The 20,000-nt window shown below is 35.5% G+C and overlaps 1 protein-coding gene across 10 annotated transcripts; it reads left to right on the top strand.

Annotated features, from left to right (window-relative positions):
- Positions 1 to 3,828: 3,828 nt before the first annotated feature.
- Positions 3,829 to 19,079, top strand: LOC103974137 (protein MLN51 homolog). 10 transcript variants are annotated; one of them, XM_065191415.1, is made up of 12 exons: positions 3,829 to 4,608; positions 5,477 to 5,579; positions 5,730 to 5,944; positions 6,049 to 6,914; positions 7,134 to 7,248; positions 13,571 to 13,690; positions 15,200 to 15,222; positions 15,357 to 15,402; positions 15,480 to 15,547; positions 15,631 to 15,709; positions 18,595 to 18,680; positions 18,771 to 19,079. In XM_065191415.1, exons 1-9 carry the CDS (start codon positions 4,055 to 4,057, stop codon positions 15,505 to 15,507), a joined length of 2,070 nt encoding a protein of 689 aa, XP_065047487.1. In that variant the 5' UTR covers positions 3,829 to 4,054; the 3' UTR covers positions 15,508 to 15,547; positions 15,631 to 15,709; positions 18,595 to 18,680; positions 18,771 to 19,079. The 10 variants fall into 10 exon arrangements, with proteins under 10 accessions (XP_065047487.1, XP_065047481.1, XP_009387172.2 ...); XM_065191409.1 differs by having other exon boundaries at positions 15,477 to 15,547; XM_009388897.3 differs by having other exon boundaries at positions 15,200 to 15,243.
- The last annotated feature ends 921 nt before the right edge of the window (positions 19,080 to 20,000 follow it).

Here is a 20,000-nt window from a genome sequence, read left to right as displayed (position 1 = left end):
TCTAAACTTGTGACGTCAATTGGTCCAAATAAATCCATAGAGGTACTTGATTTTTAGGTTTAAAACTACTCTTTATTTGCTTATCTAGTTGGGGTACATCATAAACTTTATCTTGATCAAATTTAATTCTAGACATACATCTTACAAGTTTTTTAGTTATAATTTGTGAAATCAATTTCATACTTACATGATCTAATCTCTTATGCCAAAGCCATGTATCATTATTTAAAATTAAAAAATAAGTTTCATTATAAAAATTGTCAAGATCAATAGTATACATATTATTAGTTCTTAAAGTAATCATAGATTTATTTTTGTGTGGCATTTCTATAATACAAGCATTAGATTCAAATTTAATGTTATATCTATTGAATCTCAGATTTTGATGATAAAATCAATTGATAGTGTTTATTTGATCTGCATTTTGAGTGACACAGGATGCTTCGATCAGGGAGAGACAATTAAGGCAGGAAGAATCATGTTGGGCCGGAGTAGAACATGTTAGAAGATTGGATGTCGAGTCGGAGGATTGGTCGACGTATCGGTAGAAGGCTTAAGGCCATGAGTTCAGGCATCGGGCTAAGAAGAGCAAAAATTATGCCAAGAATATCAAAGTTGCGAAGGTCAACTGACCGATTGGGCAATAAGCCGTAAGAGAGGATGATGCATTGAAGATTCGGATGAAGTGTCGATGAACCAATGACATGTCGGACAATATTTGATTTGCTTTATAATAATTATCTAGATCAAAGTAGGTTTTAAGTACGTAGGATTAACTACGATAGTGATTAAGGTATAAAATAAAATGAAGTCCCGGAGTCAAGAACGAAACTTTGTTAGGAGTTCGAGAATTCGTCGGAAGTCTGGACGTTCATTAGAAGTTTTGTTAGAATTGATCAATAAGTACAGGAGGTTGCCAAAGAAGCTTGTCGGAACTTAATATAGGACAAATTTTGATTAATTCAAGAGTAAATATAACTCAAATTATCTTCAATTCAAAACAACTTCTTTCAACACTTTGTTAAAACTTTTGATATATTATCCACTCTTATAGCATATCATTCAATCTTCAAATATTTTATTCGAACCTCTAATACATCATCCTATCCTCTATCCTCTAGTACATTATCAATTAACTTTACTATGACATTTGATCTTTCAGCATAATATTCAATCTTTCGACATGATATCTGAACTTTTAGTGCAATGTTTGATCTTTGACGTAATAATCTTTTTGTATAATGTCTGACTCATCAACTAAACATTTGGCCCTTTGGTTGTCTGAGTCCATGGTCAAAGTATTTTCTACCTCACTTACCATAATATTTATTCACTAATTTTATTAATTAATTTTATTATTAAAATCAGAGACATAATACATGAACCTTAGTACTGTTCATACTCCAAGGCTATATTATATGTGTTCTAGAGAATTAATAATATGTAGAATTAACTCTAGTCCACATGAAATCATGAGAGAGTTTGATGTGTAATCTATTGAATAGCACATCTAACTATCAATTCATGTTAATATATTCAGCTACAAACATATTGTTTTGACATAAGTTTTAGATATGATCTATCAAATATTCTTTTCTTTTATTTTTTAAATTTCATCCTAATATTTATTTCAAAGTTTGCTTTGAATGTTGAATTTGTTTCTTAATATTGGTCCAGTAGAGTTTTCCTTAACCAGAGTTTTATTTTACAAAATGTACCTCACCACCTTTTGGCATGTCATATCACTAAAAATAATCATTCATGTGAGATAACCAATCTTTGAAAACTTTTTAGTCTCATCTGCCATAGAAGTAGGGTGCTTTTGTTTTGATCATTTTTCTAATATCATTATTAACCTCTCTAAAGATAAGATGGTGTCTACTATGAGCCAAATGGTCTTAATAGTTTTCATGCATATCCAAATTATATTTGTTTCATGATGGTACAAGTGGTGCACCATGCAATCTTTTTTATGTTCTTTCGGGTATGTATTAAAAATGTTATGAATAATTTCCATAGTGATTTCTAGGAATATTATTTTTTTATAATATGATTTTGCACTTGGTCCAACTCTTAATCTGTCTCAATATGATCTGAGCTATCATCTTGAGTTAGATGTTTGAAATTTTTACTTTCTTATTATATTATTTCTTACCAAAGGAAATCATAATAATAATTAAAAGTAGACAAAATTTACTGTCAAGTAGTTCATTTCATGTTAAAACACTCAAACTTTTTGGTGAGATAATACAAAAGTTCATCTTTTTGTTTATTAGTCAAAAGACTATTACAAGATTGACCATGTCTAACCAACATGGAATGTTTAATATAATAAGAGAATTGGGTGGGAGTGGATAATAAATTAAAAAAAGGCTAAAACAAAAAAAGAAAATAAGAAAATCTTATTTATAACAATATTAATTTAATCAAAAAATAAGTATTAAAATTTAATATGTACTAAGATGATGAAGGAGAAGACCTTTGAGATATCCTTCTAACACGACTCGACTTGAGCTTGATGGGTTAACTAGTCTATCAATTTCATTTGATCTAAATCACTAACCAAAATGCTTAAGCTAAAATTGATAGTAATACATTCATCAGACCCTTATAAGTCAATTTTAATCTTGCTCACTTTCGATGTGGAACTAATCAGGAGTGTTACATTGAGAAGTTGATCCATAGGTTCGCTTCAGAAAAAAAGGAAATGAGAGAAAATAAAGATAAGATATAATCTTGGCATCTTTATATAGACCATAAATAGAAAAAAATAAAGGAAGAAAATAAAATTATATCAAGGCAATTCAATACATTATACCCAATCATCTATTTTAGAAAATAAGCTTTTAAAATTATATTATAATTTTTTTTTTTACATGTTGTTCTTTCTTTCTTGCAAGATAATCTTTCTATAAAATAATCTTTCTTTTTTTTTTTGCTTTTTTTGTACATGATGTTCTTCCTTTGCCATAATGATTATTATAATATATTTATTTATTTATTTATATCAACATAGAAGTTGTCATGTGACAATACTAATTGAATATCAATCCAAAGTGACTCTAAGTTAGATCTTTTTTTTTTTTTTTTCTTTTCATGTATGCAAAATGTGACTTGATTTCCATCCATAAGTCTATTCAAGAGACTCTTTAATTTATATAAAAGTTTCCTTGTTTATTCCTATCCATATTTGTTTACACCTATTTTTAAGATGAGTTGGTTTGTAGTGGTTTTTGAGTTATATTTGTCTTCGTTACCATGTTTTTGAATATACATATATATATGTATATATGTATATATATATATATATGTATGTATATATATATATATATATATATGTATGTATATATATGTATATGTATGTATATATATGTATATGTATGTATATATATGTATATGTATGTATATATATGTATATGTATGTATGTATATGTATATGTATATGTATATATATAAATATAATATTTTAATAAATATATAACAAATTATTATAAAATAGTTTAATTGTCTTATAAAAAATATAAAATATTATAATCCAAGAGAATGTGTTTTGAGTTTATTTGTCTTCGTTACCATGTTTTTGAATAAATAAATAATATTTTAATAAATGTATTAAAAAATATTATTAAAAAATTATAATTGATTGATGGATGAATTGATATTACTGTGATTGAGATGTTTTGGGAATTATGAGAAAATAGAAAGTATGCAACATAACATGAACAAAGGTCATGGGCACAAAAAAAAAAAAGAGAGGGTTTTTTCGAAAATTACTAATCGTAGAAAACATATAAATAGAGATTATTATTACCTTAGCCAACTGAACAGAACCAAAGATTCCCTCCCCGCTTCCTCAAGGAAGCAAGAAAAAGAACCCTTCCTCCACAATCTCCGCCTGTGTTGGGACGACAGATCGCTACTCCAAATCCACACAAAACCATTTTATTTGTCTTCGATCCCGCCGATCTGACGTCGGGCTAGGGTTTTCGAGTTCTCGAGGCTTGCTTGCTTGCTTGCGGTCTTGGAGGACTGGATAGGGTTTCAGAGGAGATCGATGGCGACAAGGCGTGAGGACGCGGAGTACGAGAGCGATCCTGAGGACGCGCCGCTCCCCTCGATGCGGCGGAGGGAGGCCAGCGACGACGAGGACGGGATGACATCCGACGGCGGGGGGAAGCCGGTGAGGAAGGACCCGAGGGCTGGGATCGGATCTGACGGAGAATCGGATGGCCAAGGTGGAGCACAGGTCTACGACGATGAAGCGGATGAGGAGGAAGATGAGATGGAGGAGTACTACGATGAGGAAGAGGAATATGGTGAAATGGATGAGGAATTGGAAATGGAAGATGAAGTCGTGGAAGAGGGAGGACATCGTGCTGCCTCGGTAAAGGAGGAGGGTATTAAGGACGTACGGCAGTCCCTGGAATATGACGGCCAGGGAGATGGTGACCGGAGATCCAGTGGGAACGCAATGGAACACCCGGACAAGAATCAGGTGGAAGATGAGGAGGAGAAGAAGAAGGAGAATGAGCCGTATGCTGTGCCCACTGCTGGGGCTTTCTACATGCATGATGACCGATTCCAGGACAATGGCAGGGGACGACGCAGGTTATACCATTTGATTTCTCTTTTCTGCTTTCATAGTGCTAAATGCTAGAAGAGGTGCATGTCGCCTGTCCCTTTAGTTGCTTCAGTTGCTTTGACTCTAATTGGTATTTTATTCTAGTAATCTTCTCTAAATTACTTCTTATATAATATGCACCACATATGAAACCCAGAATAGTAGTCCTTATTTAGACTTCATTTAGTCACGGATTTCATATATTTGAATGAATGGAATATGGATCCTATAGGGGTTGCAATAATTGTAAACTTTAAGTGCCATCTGATCTTTTTTAATGGTTGAGGATGATTTAGTTTGTGGATGATCCTGGTGGCATTCATTATAGCTACTAGTTTTATTTGAAGCAGTGTGTCTGTGTGCAATCGCATGCTTGCCAACATTTACACAGATTGCTGAAGTAGCATTCGCAGCTTGTTGTGGCAATCCATATTGTACTAGGAGAAAATCAATAAAAATTATAGCTCAGTTATGATCTTGAAAAAAGTTTAGTTCTTTAATGTTATGCAAAATTTGTTACTATTTTCTTTCAGGTTTATGTTTGCTTATTTATTATTGAACATTGGGTCTTCATTTTCGGTTGTGGCAATTTTTGAGTTTTGAGATCTCTATACCTCACAAACAAAGCATACCTTTTTTGGAGTCATTTTTTGGCAAGAACTATGCACTTAATTTTTGTACCTTTCTACCTCTCCTGTTTCGCATTTTTGTATTCTCAAAAAGGAAACAGGTCTTCATCAAGAGCCTTTTGCAACCACTATCTTCTCCTTAGCATTTTTTTTCCCCTTTTATGTTACAGGTATAACACTTGATTTGTCTCCTTATGAAGTATTTCATTATTTGATAAATGTCCAGGCGTATGTTTGGTGGGCGGAAGTTGTGGGATCCTAAGGATGAACGTGCCTGGGTGCATGATAGATTTGAAGAGATGAATCTGCAAGATGCACAATACGATGAGGTATGCTGCAATAGAGTTTTTCTCTGACATAGTAGTCATTTTCATTTCATTCAACCATTTATCATGTAATGCTTTGTGCATTTTGTATTCATGAGTTCTTTATCTGTGCACACATTAAGTGTGAACGATATATACATGTGTCTGGTCCAGGAAAGGATGAGATCCAGGGGCCGTTTTAGAGGTCGAGGTGGTGGCAAAAGTCGGGGTGCTAGTCGTGGTTATGGTAGAGGCAGCAGACATCGCGATTACAGTGATGTTGTCAACAGTCAAAACCGTACCTCGAGGACTGTAAGAGGAAGAGGACCTAGGCGCTATGAAGCTCTTCCAAAGAACAATAGAGACATTCCTGCCAGTCGACAGAAACAGTTAGTGATGGCACTCAGTTTGCTTTATTCTTCATCAAAGTGTCCCTATTGTGGATTTATTGGAAGTGTGATGGTATATTTCTACTTGCATTTCTTTTGTCTAGATCACCTGCAAAACCTCAAGAGCCAACAACGAGTGCTAGTACAAGGAAACAATCCTCTCAAACTGCAAATGTGGAGTTGGACCCTGTTGTTCCTCAAAAGCATTCTTTTGCTTCAAGCCTAAATTCTGCTTCTCCCCCTTTTTACCCTTCTGGATCATCCAATTCCAACCAAGACATCTTGTTGATGCAGAAAAGAGATGCACAAGCTGGAATTATTAACGATAGCCTCTCCTATTCAATGCATACGGAAGAGAATTCTCAGTCATCTCAGTCTAGCACATTGCTGAGAGGAAAGACAGTTGTTGATTCTGTTGGCCATGATAGGTTGTATATGAGCGATTCCCACCGATCAGTTGTTGGAAAAACTTTGGCTAGTGTTCATTTGCAGCCTTCGGGGTTTTATCCATCACCTGATAATGCTGATATTTCATCCAGCTCCAGGGTCCAAGGAACAGGTATTAACACTGCTGGACCACCAAATAATCATTCTGCTTCTGCTGTTAACCATGTTGGAAGAGTTTCTGCACATACCCAGGCTCCAAATGTTCAGCCGAGCCCAGCTCAAACTTCTTTTCAACCTGCTGTACGGGTTCCTGCTCAGCAATTCATCCACCGTTCTGTCAGTGGAAATCAAACTTCATCTTCATCTCCACCTCCAGCAGGAAATTCATCTGAAGTTGGAGATGTTGATTCACCTCCAGGTTCAGGTAAATCCAGAACTTCAGTGGTTGGGAAGGGCAAAATTAACAATCAAGGAACTGGAAGAAGTTCGTTCATTTATAGTGGAGGCCAAGTTCTTGGAGCGACTGGGGCTATGGGCCTTGCCCATGGTGATCAAAACTTCCGCACTCCAGCACTCTTACCAGGTTTAACCAAGTTATATTCTCGTCTTTACTTAATATAACCCTAAACCTTTGCTCCAATCAATTTTTTTTAAATTAGTATTGGTTCTAGCGTTTTGTAATTCGTCTATTTAGGTTCCAATAATAAGCTGTCTTGTTAAACATTGTCTAGGATAATGCGATGTAAACCTTGTTAAGATATATAGAGTTCCATTTGACTGTATTTTGTTGATTATTTCATAGTTATGCAATTTGGAGGCCAGCATCCTAGTGGCCTTGGAGTCCCTGCTGTTGGTATGGCACTTCCTGGATATGTTGCTCAACCGCAGCTTGGTTTTGGGAATTCTGAAATGACATGGTATGATTCTTTTGCTCTTATGTATAAAATATTTGGTCATTTATTTACACTATAGATGTTGATGTTCCTCACTCATCCTTTAGCTTAAGTTGGAGAAGCGGTTTCATGATTTAACTGTTTTCTCAACTAGTGTTGTCAAAAGTGCTAGGCACCAGAAGACGCTAGTCCCAAAGTACTCGAGGCGCTCGCTCGAGCGAAGCGAGGCACTCATGAATATTATAATTTTAAAATTATATATCATGATTAATAAAAATAAACTAAAACTAAAATAACAGTTCGAAGTTGCATTCATTTAAAGTACCAAACTACATTGTCCATATTTAATAACAAAAATGATACAATAAAAACAAGATTAACATCAAAGATCATTAAAATCTAATTCATCATCTTTAATCTTATCACCATATTCCTTTTCTTCCTTTTGTAGGTGATTTATATTCCTCTTCTTCCTCTTCCATAATTGCAAGCGATGAGCTTGAGGCTTTTGCATTCATCTTTGCTTTCGTGAGTTGTCTTGTGTATGCCTTTATTTCTCCAACGCTTGAAGCTCTTGCTACATCTTCCCATGTCAAAATATCATCATCAGAAACAAGATTATCTTCAGCATTTTCCAAATTTGCACCCATTTTCCCCACCAATTATTCATTTGAATCATCTATATACTTCAATAAAATCGGATCAATCTTGTCTCACGAATTATAACGAGCTTTTAACGCTTGATTATATTTGATGTACACAAGTTTATTTAATCATTGATACTCCAACCGATTTCTTTTCTTTGTTTGAATCTATCATATACAAATTAAAGATTCATTTAGTTACATCAATATATAAAAAAATAAATTAGTTAAATTAAAATGTTCTTATATATTTACATTTCTCGAAAACACTCTAATTTTGCTCGCAACCTATGATGCTGCAAGTTAAACCCAGAATTTTCATGGCTAATTGTTGCATATTTGGTTTATTATTTTCAAATAAGCCTCACCACTCTTGCAAATTTAAATTCAACTATTAATAATAACATATCGGAAAAACTTTCATAATGTTAATCATATGAAATTACAAATACCTGGAGACTTAGTAGCCCTTGATCGAATTGCCATAGGAATTCCAAACATTCCCTCAGCATTCTTATGTAAGATATGTCATTTATGATCTTGTCTTGAACTTCATTGCTAATAACTAATCTTGCAAAGACTCATATAACCCAGATGTAACCTCTGTATCAAACTCAATCGAAGGGTTCTTATAAAAGAATTTTTAGTTTAAATAATATCCTACTGCATGTAGTGGATGATGAAGTTGATATTCTCATCTTCTGTCAATGATTGCAAAGATATCCTTATTTTTTTTTATTTTCATCAAAAGAGTTTCAAATAGTTTCTTTGTCTCTATCCATAGCCTCAGAGATATATCCCATTGTTGGCATTTTCTTGTTATATACGAGCCAAAGAATTCAAACAAGAGGGTCCATCACTTTTAGTGCACAAACCATATGATTCCAAAATGATCGCACCAAGATTATATCACTTGCCCCCTTGCTTGTTGTATTTTCTGTCCATTTACTTGTAACCCATTTATCGGAGTTAAATATATTTCTAAGATTGTATTTTTGCTTATGAATACTCTACAATGTCAAGAATGAAATGACAAATCTATTGACACCATACCTCATCAATTCCTTGTTGCTTGTGAATTCTCTCATCATATTCAAAGCACCGATATGATTATACAGAAAACCTACAACAAAGATTGTTTTCTCTAATGTATTCTTGATATTTGTAATCTTTTCAATATCCTCTAACATAAGATTGATATAATGTATCGCGCATGGAGTCCTATACAAGTGTGGTCTTTTTGCTTGTAATAATTTTCCTAAAAAAAGAAAATAAAATTAATAATTATTTGAAAACATAAAAATAACATAATTAAAATGTTCAAAGAAAAAAATCATACTAGCTATAACATAGTATCTTCCATTGTCTGTTATCACCTAGACCACATTTTGCTCTTTAATTTTCTCAACAAACATATCAAGTAATTCAAATATTTTTACTTCATATTTCATAAAAGAGGATGCATCAATTGATTTAACAAACATTGTTCCTAATAAACAATTGATGAAAAAATTAATTATGCTTCTTTGTCTTCTATTGGTCCATGTATCTAACATAATTTAACAAACATGTTTTGTCCATGCTCCCTTGTGTCCCTTCATCAAATAATTTGTGTATTCCAACTTATTTTTCAAATGTGGAACTCTTAACTCATGGTAACTAGCAGGCTTCAACTTAGAACTATGTCTTCCAATTTCTTCAATCATATGCTTAAAATTATCTAAACGAGCTGAATTGAATGGAATAATTGCAATATATTGATGTGTTCTAAATCTTGCTTCCTTGTCACAAGCATCATGTATATTTGTTTGTCTTAATTTGACTCCTTGTTGACTTTGTACTAATGTATTTGGTTCTTGAAACATATATAAATTCATTGGTCCTTTCCTTTGTGGAACTTTTGGCTTCTTAGCAACAATAATTTCTTTTCCTCTTCTATCTGATGCTCTCTTACCACTTTCATTTACCTCTTCCACATCATTAAATTCTTAAACTTCATCATCCTCAGGTAAATATCAATATGATTCAGTCTTTTGGTTTTTTTTCTCGTTCATGGATGCTTCTAACTCAAGTTCGACCTCTGCAGGACATATTTTGTATGTGGATGCATTTTTAGAATTTCTGACTTGATGTTGTTTAGCACGAAATATACCACCTTTTGTTGTCTTATCGCAAAACATATATATAACCAAGGATTGAAATATCGTACCATACCGGAGTTTCGACATTCGCTCGGTACGGTATGGTATTGTATACTGAGCAGTATACCGTTCGGTGTATATATATATATATATATATATATATATATATATATATATATATATATATATATATATATATATATATAATTCGACGACATCGCTTCCTCTCTCTCCTAGGTGGGGGCGACGTCGCAGAAAAACTAGGTGACGTCGCCTCGGCGATGTCGCCTATATATATATATATATATATATATTTGTATATAAAATCTTATATATATTTGTATATAAAAGTAAAAAAAAATTTCGGCAACATTGTCGAGGCGATGCGACGTCGCCTTTTCCCGCTTGGGGAGACGTCGCATATTTATATAATATATATATTATAATATATATTATATATATAATACCGCTCCGTAGTGGGCGGTCCGTGTACCGGTCTGCTGACGGACCGATACGTATTGCCTGGTACTGGCGGTATTATTCGAAATTGTAATCCTTACATGTAACAACATTAGGATTCTTTGGGTCCTTTAAATAATTGTACTTCCATGCAGGATTCTCTTTGGAGTTTCTCACTAATGAGTCATTTGTAGTGCTGCCTACTGTAGCCATGATTCAAGATTTTAAAGCTGTAGTGACATTTCAAAACACTAAAAGGTAGCAATAATCTGATTACAAATACTAACAGAAAATTTACATGTTATATTAATTTAAATAGTAACATAGAAGGAGGTGGATGGCTATCGGTGACTGAAAAGATGTTGCCAATGATTGTTGGATAGGGGTGACTCTTGGATAGGGGAAGCTTTGACAGTAGGGGAAGAGGGAAAAGATGCTGCCGGTGATTGTTTGAGTCGGCTGAAGTCCTTGAATCTCTCTTTCAGTTTCATAAAGGGGTCAATCTGGATGAATAGCCCAGTGAATACCTGCTTCCACCAGCTGAAGGGGTATAAGCATTTGACCTAGTTCTTTCTTTTTTTTTCTATTGATTCAGTCCTATAAGCAATAGCAGGGATGGCAACAGGCCATAGTCGATGAAGTCGTGGGAAGAAAACGCAGCAATAAACAGATACATCGGTCGCATAGGGAGGGGAAGAGGGAAGAAGCAGCAATAAGGGTAGACGGAAGAGGGATCGGGGAAGGGGAGCTACGGCAAGGCCGGGCCCCGGGGGGGTGGATGGAGGGCTGTGGTGAACAGGGCAGAGGTAGGAGGGAGGAGAAAGAAAGATATATGCTGGGAGGAGAGGGGAAGAAACCACCACTGTCGCCAGAGGAAGATGTTGCCATTGCCACTAGAGGAAGACATTGCCGTTGTCATTCGAGGAAGACGTTGCTGCCATCATTCGTCAATGCGAGGAAGTTTGCTGTCATGCAAAAACGTAGTGGGAAAGAGACAGTTCAATGTCAGGGCACGACTCGCGCGGGGTGTTGACAGCTTTGCTTTACCTGGTTCAATCGAACCAGTGTGTGATTTGGTTTGACTCAAGCTCAACCTGGATTGAGTTAAACCAAGTGAGTGCCCGGCCCACCCAGCACTTGGGCCTAGGCGAGCGCCTGGGTCGCGCTTGAGTGAAGTCGCCCGCCTAGCCCAATAGGTGACTGTTCGGGTCTTGCCTTGCCTAGGCGCCTAGGCCAGCGCCTGGGTGCCCAGTGACTTTACCGTTCTCAACATAAGATTCCTTTCTTTATTTAGTCTATTGGGTTCTTGCTGACTTTTAGGAGATGGCTGGTTATTATTGTTCAATTTGTGGCTATTACTTCTTATCGCGGTGGTATATAGGTGTAGCAATGGTTAATTTGCCTTTTCATTCCTTACTGTCTAGGGATCTGGTTTAACTCATAATTCTTATTTCTATTTTGATGGTCCAGTATGTTGTATTCTAGTTTTCATGAATGCAGCATACTGTGAAATTTCTCAACCTTCCAAATGTTTCATTGTGAAAACTGTGTCAACCAAAGTTCCATTTGATATATTAATCATTTTTGAACTTGTATAGATCTACATCATGTAGGCTATGTTTCTGAGCGTGGTGTTTACATTGTGCAGTTACATATCTAATCTTCCCCAACTAACCTGCCAAAGTGTTTATGGTACTATTGCAGCCGAATCAAGTTGACATAGGGCTAAGGTTTTAGTTACTTTATGCATGATTCCATTTTGTAAATATTTAAAATTTGGACTCTTTTGTTTCTTTAATGGTGAGAAATAGAGTCGGTTTATTTGCGTAATTATTAGCCAGCTTGCTGCCTGTTCTCTCTGTGGAATAATCCTAAACAGATTTAAATATTGTTAAAAGAGGAGTTTTACTTGAGAGTGATTTAGAGTGGATACACACAGCTGTCTATCTTCGTGAATATGGCTATTTTTTTACCGAGGATCTGTTTGTGAAGGCATGCTTGCATGATTTTAATGAAAAGATAAACAAGTTTTTTGGCTGCAGCTCCCCATCCTTGGTTCTCTTGCATGTTCTTCATTATTATCCTAATTTTCAACTTCTTGATACACTTCTATCTGGTATCTGCTTTAGAAAGTGATATGATATCAATTTTTTATCTACTTAATTAAAAATAGTCAGGCCATTATTTTTTAGTTTTAAGCCCTCCCTATCATTTTGCTACATCTGCAGATAGCAATGCATTACTATCATAAAGCACTAGATTTAGTAAATTATAGTTAGATACATACATTATATATATGGAGTGAAGCTAGGAACACTCTAACTAGTTGAAGGATTACATTAAGCACAAGATCTGGTAAACATAGTTAAAATTACATGTGTATATGTATGGATAAACTTATTGAACCCTTGTGTGTTGTGCTCGAGATCAATGATCTAGTTCCTAGACCAATACTACCAAACTTGACATATCATTTCTGGAGTACCAGAAAAAAAAAATATTGTTATTATGATCTCCATGTCATATCATTCATCATGTGGTCAAGGATAAACAGATCTAGCTTTGAAATACAATGATAAGCTTGATTTATGGTCAAACATGTGTCCACATAAAATTCTATGATGCTTAGTTGGGGATCAGTGTGTTTGTTTACAAATCACATGGTCTACATAGTCTTAGGTAAACCAATTCTGTCTACATTATGTTTTGTTTTCCTAGATGCATTGTCAAGTAATCATCTGGACTTTGTTTATAAAGATTTAGGTACATATCTTCTGTTCAATGTTATTGGCTTTTCTTTCAAGTGATCCAGTCTTTATGTGATAGAATAGTGCAATTAGTTACTACTTGCACACTAGAGATGTGTAGTATGCTATGTCCATGTATTAGCTGATGTTATGTCATGGTCATTACAAATATCAATTTGGATCAATTATGAGCATTGACATATTTATATCGAACTTCAGTGATCATTGTTTTGTAGTTCAGTATGTACAAAATGGTACATTAGGTTAATCATGAATATTTTTGTGTATGAGATATTTACTACATGATTCTTGTTACCACATTTTTTCTGAAATTTCCTTTTGATATGATCACTAGGGTGCCAGTATTGGCGGGTATGCCTGGGGCTCTAGGGGCATCTTATTGCCCACCCTACCTTGCTCTTGATGGAAACTATTATCGTCCTTCAGGACAGAACTCATCATCAGCTTCCTCCAAGTAAGAATGTAGTTATTATAGCTTTCTGTGAAAGAAAATTTTCTTCTGTTTGTCTCAAGACTCTCAATTGTTTCAGTGTGCTCTATATTCTGTTGTTTTCATGATGAGATGAATCTTGACCATGTTACAGTTGGTTTCTTCTAGAGAAAGAATTTTGCTAAGCAGGTAGAGGTGTCTCATAAATTACTGGAAGCTGAGGAAGGTATTTGTCATTTCATAAGACAAGGTAATTGTAGAAGAGGATTCCTTAGTTTTATAAAATTGAAAAGGACAAATAGAAAAAGGACATCAATTAGATTGATCTTTGTGTAGACCCCTGGGAAAAAGTGAGGCTTATGAGATCAACAAGAGGTGTAGATATGGAAATTTAGGAAAATTGATTTTGGTTCAACCGAAAGAGGTGTTGGCTCTTTTGGAAGAGATGGTTGGCTTGGCTTGAAACAAGGTAGCAATACCAAGTGGAGTTTGGTATGTTTTCTGATATGAAATAAGAATAAAAATGTCTGCTTGCTTGAATTATGATGGTGCATTTATTATTATTTGTATAAATCAATGCTTGTTTTAGCTTCTGAAGGATAAAGATACTAATGCACATAAGGCTTCTGTATCAATGAGGCAGTACTTATTGAAGAAGCAATACATGTTGATCCCAGTTATGTTAGAACGTCTGTGCCTTAACATGTTGGTATCTGGAAATGGAATTGATTATTTTATGTACAATATATGTGACAACAAGTTCATCACGTGCAGCATATACAATACATGTGAGCATTATATTGGATGGAAGCATCTAATGACTGATTATGATGCTTGGGTGACGATAGACTCTAGTATAGCATATTTATATCCATCTATTTCTGAACCTTTATGATATAACTCGGAAGGTTGTATTCAATGCAAGGGAGTGCATCGCAAGTGGTTGATCAGTAGAATGTACCAAAAACATTCATTCATTGTTTAATTCTCACCATACATCATATGCTGATAAGATATAAGTTTTGACTATGCATTTTTATTGTATTAGTAACATGGTTACACCATGATGATACTATAAGTATTGGCATCATCATATTTCTTTTGATTTTGTGATAACTAAGCATATCAATAAAGTTAGAAGCTTATATTTTGCGTAAACAATGAAGCTACAATTTCTTCAATAATGACTTAATGAAAGAGCTTTTTTTTCCTCACAGATCTCTTGTATTAGTATCTGCCCAATATATCCAAGACTTGAGACATTACTTATTCCCTTTCTAACTTAGCATAGGTGTGCCTATTTGAAAGCTTCTTCGAACAAACATAAATGCATAGATCTGATCTTACCAGTTGTTCAAGAAACTACTCTTAAGCGTCTCTCCTGTGAATTGCTATGCCCATGATGCTTTTGGAGATTAGTTGAATGTGCAATTCTTGTTTTATCTTCTATTGGTGATTGTACCTACTGGGCACCTTGGTTTTGTAGCTTATTGTGATACTTCAGCAACCTAATTGGTCATTCCTTTGATGCAGAGAAACCACCACAAGCAAACCTGGTACTCATATGTCTCAGTCTGGTAGACTCTATCAGCACATGCATCTTTTTTGTGTTTGAACTTTAAAAGATGATTGATGTAGTCTCTTGTGCTGTTATATTATGTTTAAGGAATTGATTCTCTTTATCTCGCAGATCCTGTAATTGATGAAGCTGGGCGGCGCCAGAATAAGCCTCGTAGGCAAGTCAAAGTCATGTTTCATCACATTTAATGCCCTTTTGTCATCATATATTCTGATTTTATGGTTACCTCAGCAGATATTCTGAGATGAACTTTGGCCAGTGAACAGACATTTCGTCTAGCATTTTGGAATAAGCAGGTTAAGGTCAGTGTGACAGATGCTTATCTGCTAATGAGGGCCTTGCTTGACCGGCCTTAAATAATCTGTGATGCGTATTTATTCTGCAGGCCTTTATTCAAGCCCTCTGTGATCTTCAGCTTCTGATCTGGAGCACTATGGGCTGATTATTGTCTCAAGATCGATTAGGTAATTTTTTCTTGTGTCATCAAGCACCTGAAGTTTCTGCTACTGACCACTTAATATCGATCAAGTTTTCCAAGTCACACAATCATGCTCTAACTTTGCTTTTCTTCATTGAACATGTTATTGAGGTTTGCATGAATGCAATTACCATGTACTTTGCCAATGGTAGAAACTATTAGCTTCTGTTTGTTTAGATATGTTAGCTGTTTCGCTAGTCGCTTCAAATGCAAGATAGAGAATAGGGATCATTCTAGGTCTGGGATGGAATTCAAAAAAATATTTCTGAAAATTAATATTTTATAAAGAAAATTGCAAATGAATGAGAAAAGAAGCAAAATCCTATCTACTAAAGATTTTTTTATGCAGTCATAGTTTTTTAAATGACTATTAAAAGAAGTACCCTGAGAGGGATTAATTACAGAAGTAAGCATTTTTATTGGCAGGAGTATTTCAGTGTTTAGGATAATGTTGATGTGAGAAAAGAGGTTAAAGCAGCCGTTAAGAGACGTAGTTGTTTTATCAATGATGCGCTCCCATTTTTATTTGCTTGCCATAACTTTGTTGCATTGACTTCTTAAATTTTATCAAGCATCATTTGTTAATCTTTGGTAAGGCATTAATCCAGGCATTCTTATGGCAGTATTAAGTGCATCATTCTCTGATTTTCCTGTTTAAGCCACATAAGTTGTATCAAGTTATGGAAGTAACAAACCAAACACAGATTTTAAGAATACTTGTCATATTAGTGTTGAACACTTGTATTTGATCTCAAACTTGTTCTATGTATATTAGGCTAGGTTCATCGGGGATAGCCCAAAAAATTGTTGTCATTAACCCAAGATATATTTATGTTGGTTAAATAAAGGACATGTTCCTTGCAATGCCTTTTTTAAGACTTTCCATATAAGCCAAACTATTTTATTTTTACAATTTTTAAAAACCACATTTTTACCACTTCACATGATTGATATCTTGTGATCCCTTCTTTTCACTCTAGCACACAAACCGCTGGCAAAATTTCTGAATCCCCATCTCTTTCCTTGATCCTTTTTCATGGGAGGTCTTCAGGACCTTTCATCAGATCGCTTGCAAGTTGAACCTTTGCTTCGGCTTTAAAGTGATCCCTTCTCTTCACTCTAGCACAGAAACCACTAGTAAAATTTTTGAATCCCCAGCTCTTTCCTTGATTCTTTTTTGTGGGAGCTCTTCTGGACCTTTCATCAGATCCCTTGCGAGTTGAACCTTCGCTTCGGCCTTAAAGCTCTGGTTGCACCTCTGATGCTAATCATCTCACACACTCACTTGAGTGCCCATTGGGACAAAATTTATCCTCTTTGTCCTCAAGCGATGCTTTCACGAGTTAACCGAAAGTGTTTTGTCTTTTTTTCCCCTTTCCTTTTAAGCAGATACATCAAATGTATATTCAAATGTGTCCCTCTATTTCTGATGCCTACCCATATTGGATGTGTCCGACATGGTGGGACATTAAGTTCACCTGATATGTGCTTCATAGTTCAGAAAATTTATGTATCTGTATCGGTGACATTTACTTATGTAAAGTTATGGTTTATTTGTCAAAGATGAGGTATATATGGTATGGGATGATTTCAAGGGACCTATAGGTGACTTGGTTAGTCATTGTAAGTTCTCGACTAATGGTGCAAGAAGAGATAGCGAGTGACATAAGAAAAACTCTACCAGAAACATTTAAGAGGCATCTGACTTATTTGAAGTAGAGGTTTTGTCCTATGCAGAGCTCAATGATGGGGGGAGAAAAATCTACATAAACGACTCCAAATAGTTGTAATGTCAAGGTTTGTTATATGATGTATATTGTCCAACATATTGTACATTGTTGTGCATATTATCTTCATTAGACCCTTGGCCGGGTTAAATATTAACAATTTGGTATTTTGGGCCTCTCCAGTTCTGTGGATGTGAGATGCTTGATGTGTATGTGGAATCAGTGTCATCATGAATTGTTGTTATTAAAGAGTGGTTCTTATGCTTGTTTACATATATGATGATCATTAATTGTTTAAATCATGTGCAAAGATTCTTACTAAAAAATCATGACGGTACAATACAATTATGCTTACTGATTTCTGTGTCTATTTCATGTGATATAATGCATTTCCAAGACTTTGTGCTTGTCTGTTGCAAAGGTATCATCTCTACCTCTGTGCCTCGCATGAAGCTAACTGACTTGACCACATAAGCTTTGTCAAGTGAACATTTTAGGTTTTGTGTGTCCATCAAACTACCTTTTATCATGTTAGTTGTTTGTGGTTTGAATTGACTCTATGCAGATTTCTTATGGAATGCTATTTGAGGAAGTTGAACTGATGCTATGGGTTCAGGAGTTTTGACTGTTGTACAACTTGCTTAGCTCTTGTGTCCTTATTTTATCACCTAGCATTAGAAAATTCTATTGATGGATGTATTTATCTCCGAAAGTGGATTTTTTGTTACTTGCTAAACTGCTATCGTCACTCATATTTCATCTCTGTTATTTGATTATTCTTTTAGTTGATGAATTCTACACTGTGACTGCAATATACACACACTTTTATTTCTCACACAAATGAATAATAAATGGAACAAAGAGATGATATAAAAGACATTTTTGTTATGCAAAGATGGAAATATCTCTGCTGTTGGAAATATCACCATTTGGTCCTTTGACAAAGTGCCCATGTTAATATTTAATCAGTGTTCACTGCATTTACTTGGGTAATTAAGGGTGACTTTTTATCTTTCTTTTTAATTTATCTATTGTTTCCTTGCATGATCCTACCTACGCTGGTCAATTGTTTCGTTTCTTGGATTATGCAAGCAGAAGTAAGTTTTATGGTAAGACATGACTGTTTCAATTGTAATCTCTGCAGCTATGTATCACCTGCGCTTGCTGTTATGGTGTGTGAGTAAGACCGTTGGCAGCAGGGCCGATGGCATTCTTGTGTTTGAAACTGTGGTGAGACAATTCTGCTGTGAAAGGTTCTGTATTTGGTTGGTCTCACTCACTACTATGATTCGGCTGATATGGTTCCTTCTCTGCCTGCAGGTTTCTTTTTTTTTCTTTGGCTAAGACGTGGTGGAAGCACGTTGGAAATGGTAGCGAGCTTATTATTTTGTGATAGATAGATAGATAGATAGATAGATCTGCAGTTGATGTTTTTGACCTTCCCCGAGTGTGATTTCCCGTCCAAGTGTTTTTCGTCTGGTTGGGTCTGGACCAGACTGTGTGGTGCCCCTTTGGAGTCAAAAAAAAAAAAAAAAACAAACACGCTTTGACCTGCCGTATCCTATATTCTTAATATGACTACTTGTGTTCGATTGAAGAATTTGGCTTTCGGCTTTTGTGCTTTTATCATCTTTTGCTCGCCACCCTTGTTTGCGTGAACTTGGTTTTATGCTCTGCTCCTCTGTGTGATGAATAGTTATAAATCCTTTTGAATATATAAATACAAACCCAAACCCTTATAGTGCCGGTGCTTAGAGCAAGTACTTGAGTGGAATCCAATAATTAACTGGATTCTTCGTGGAATGAATGGGGTCAAGAGATCTGTCGTTGATGGCTGGATTACAACAACTTGGATTTTCATGATGATATCGGGAGGAGAACAAATCCAATTAGCAGCGGATGGTGATAACTGAGTCAGGCGCACATGCTTAAAAAGATGGGAGGGGAATGTGTGACCACAGCCAGTGGGTTTGGCCACAAGTAAAGCACCCAATACTAGTGGGTTGTTGGAGCGCTCTCTTTTCCGCCGCTAAAGTTTCGATTTTTTTTACCGGAAAGCGAAGCCGCCGCAGAGTCCAAATAGGTTTGGTTTGGTTTGGTTTGGTTGGGTTCGATCCCCAAAAGAGATTACTTTGTGGACTGGATGAGACTTCCTCCAATTAATAATAATATATTTCTGCGTTCGCATCGCGTGTCTGATCGGCGCGTTGCATGATCGGCAGCATCAGCACTACACCAGCCACCACAGTCCATCATTTTCTCTCTCTCTCTCTCTCTCTCTCTCTCTCTCTCTCTCTATATATATATATATATATATATATATATATATATATATATATATATATAAGCACTATATGTGCTCCATTATTATTGAGGACCCCCCCCCGGCGTTTTGAGTTTTCGGTCGAGCCTGTTGAAATGTATGGCAGAGATAGTCATACTTGGATTATCCTATTAGCTTTAGTTGCTCGGAGTGCGTCGGGTCAAACGCTCCCTCTAGAGGATATAGTTGTATTTACCATACCAACTACGTTGCCGGTGCGTCACACC

This window comes from Musa acuminata, chromosome BXJ1-1, assembly GCF_036884655.1.
Source record: "Musa acuminata AAA Group cultivar baxijiao chromosome BXJ1-1, Cavendish_Baxijiao_AAA, whole genome shotgun sequence".
NCBI classification, from domain to species: Eukaryota; Viridiplantae; Streptophyta; class Magnoliopsida; order Zingiberales; family Musaceae; genus Musa; species Musa acuminata.
This window is presented reverse-complemented; position numbering and strand designations above follow the sequence as displayed.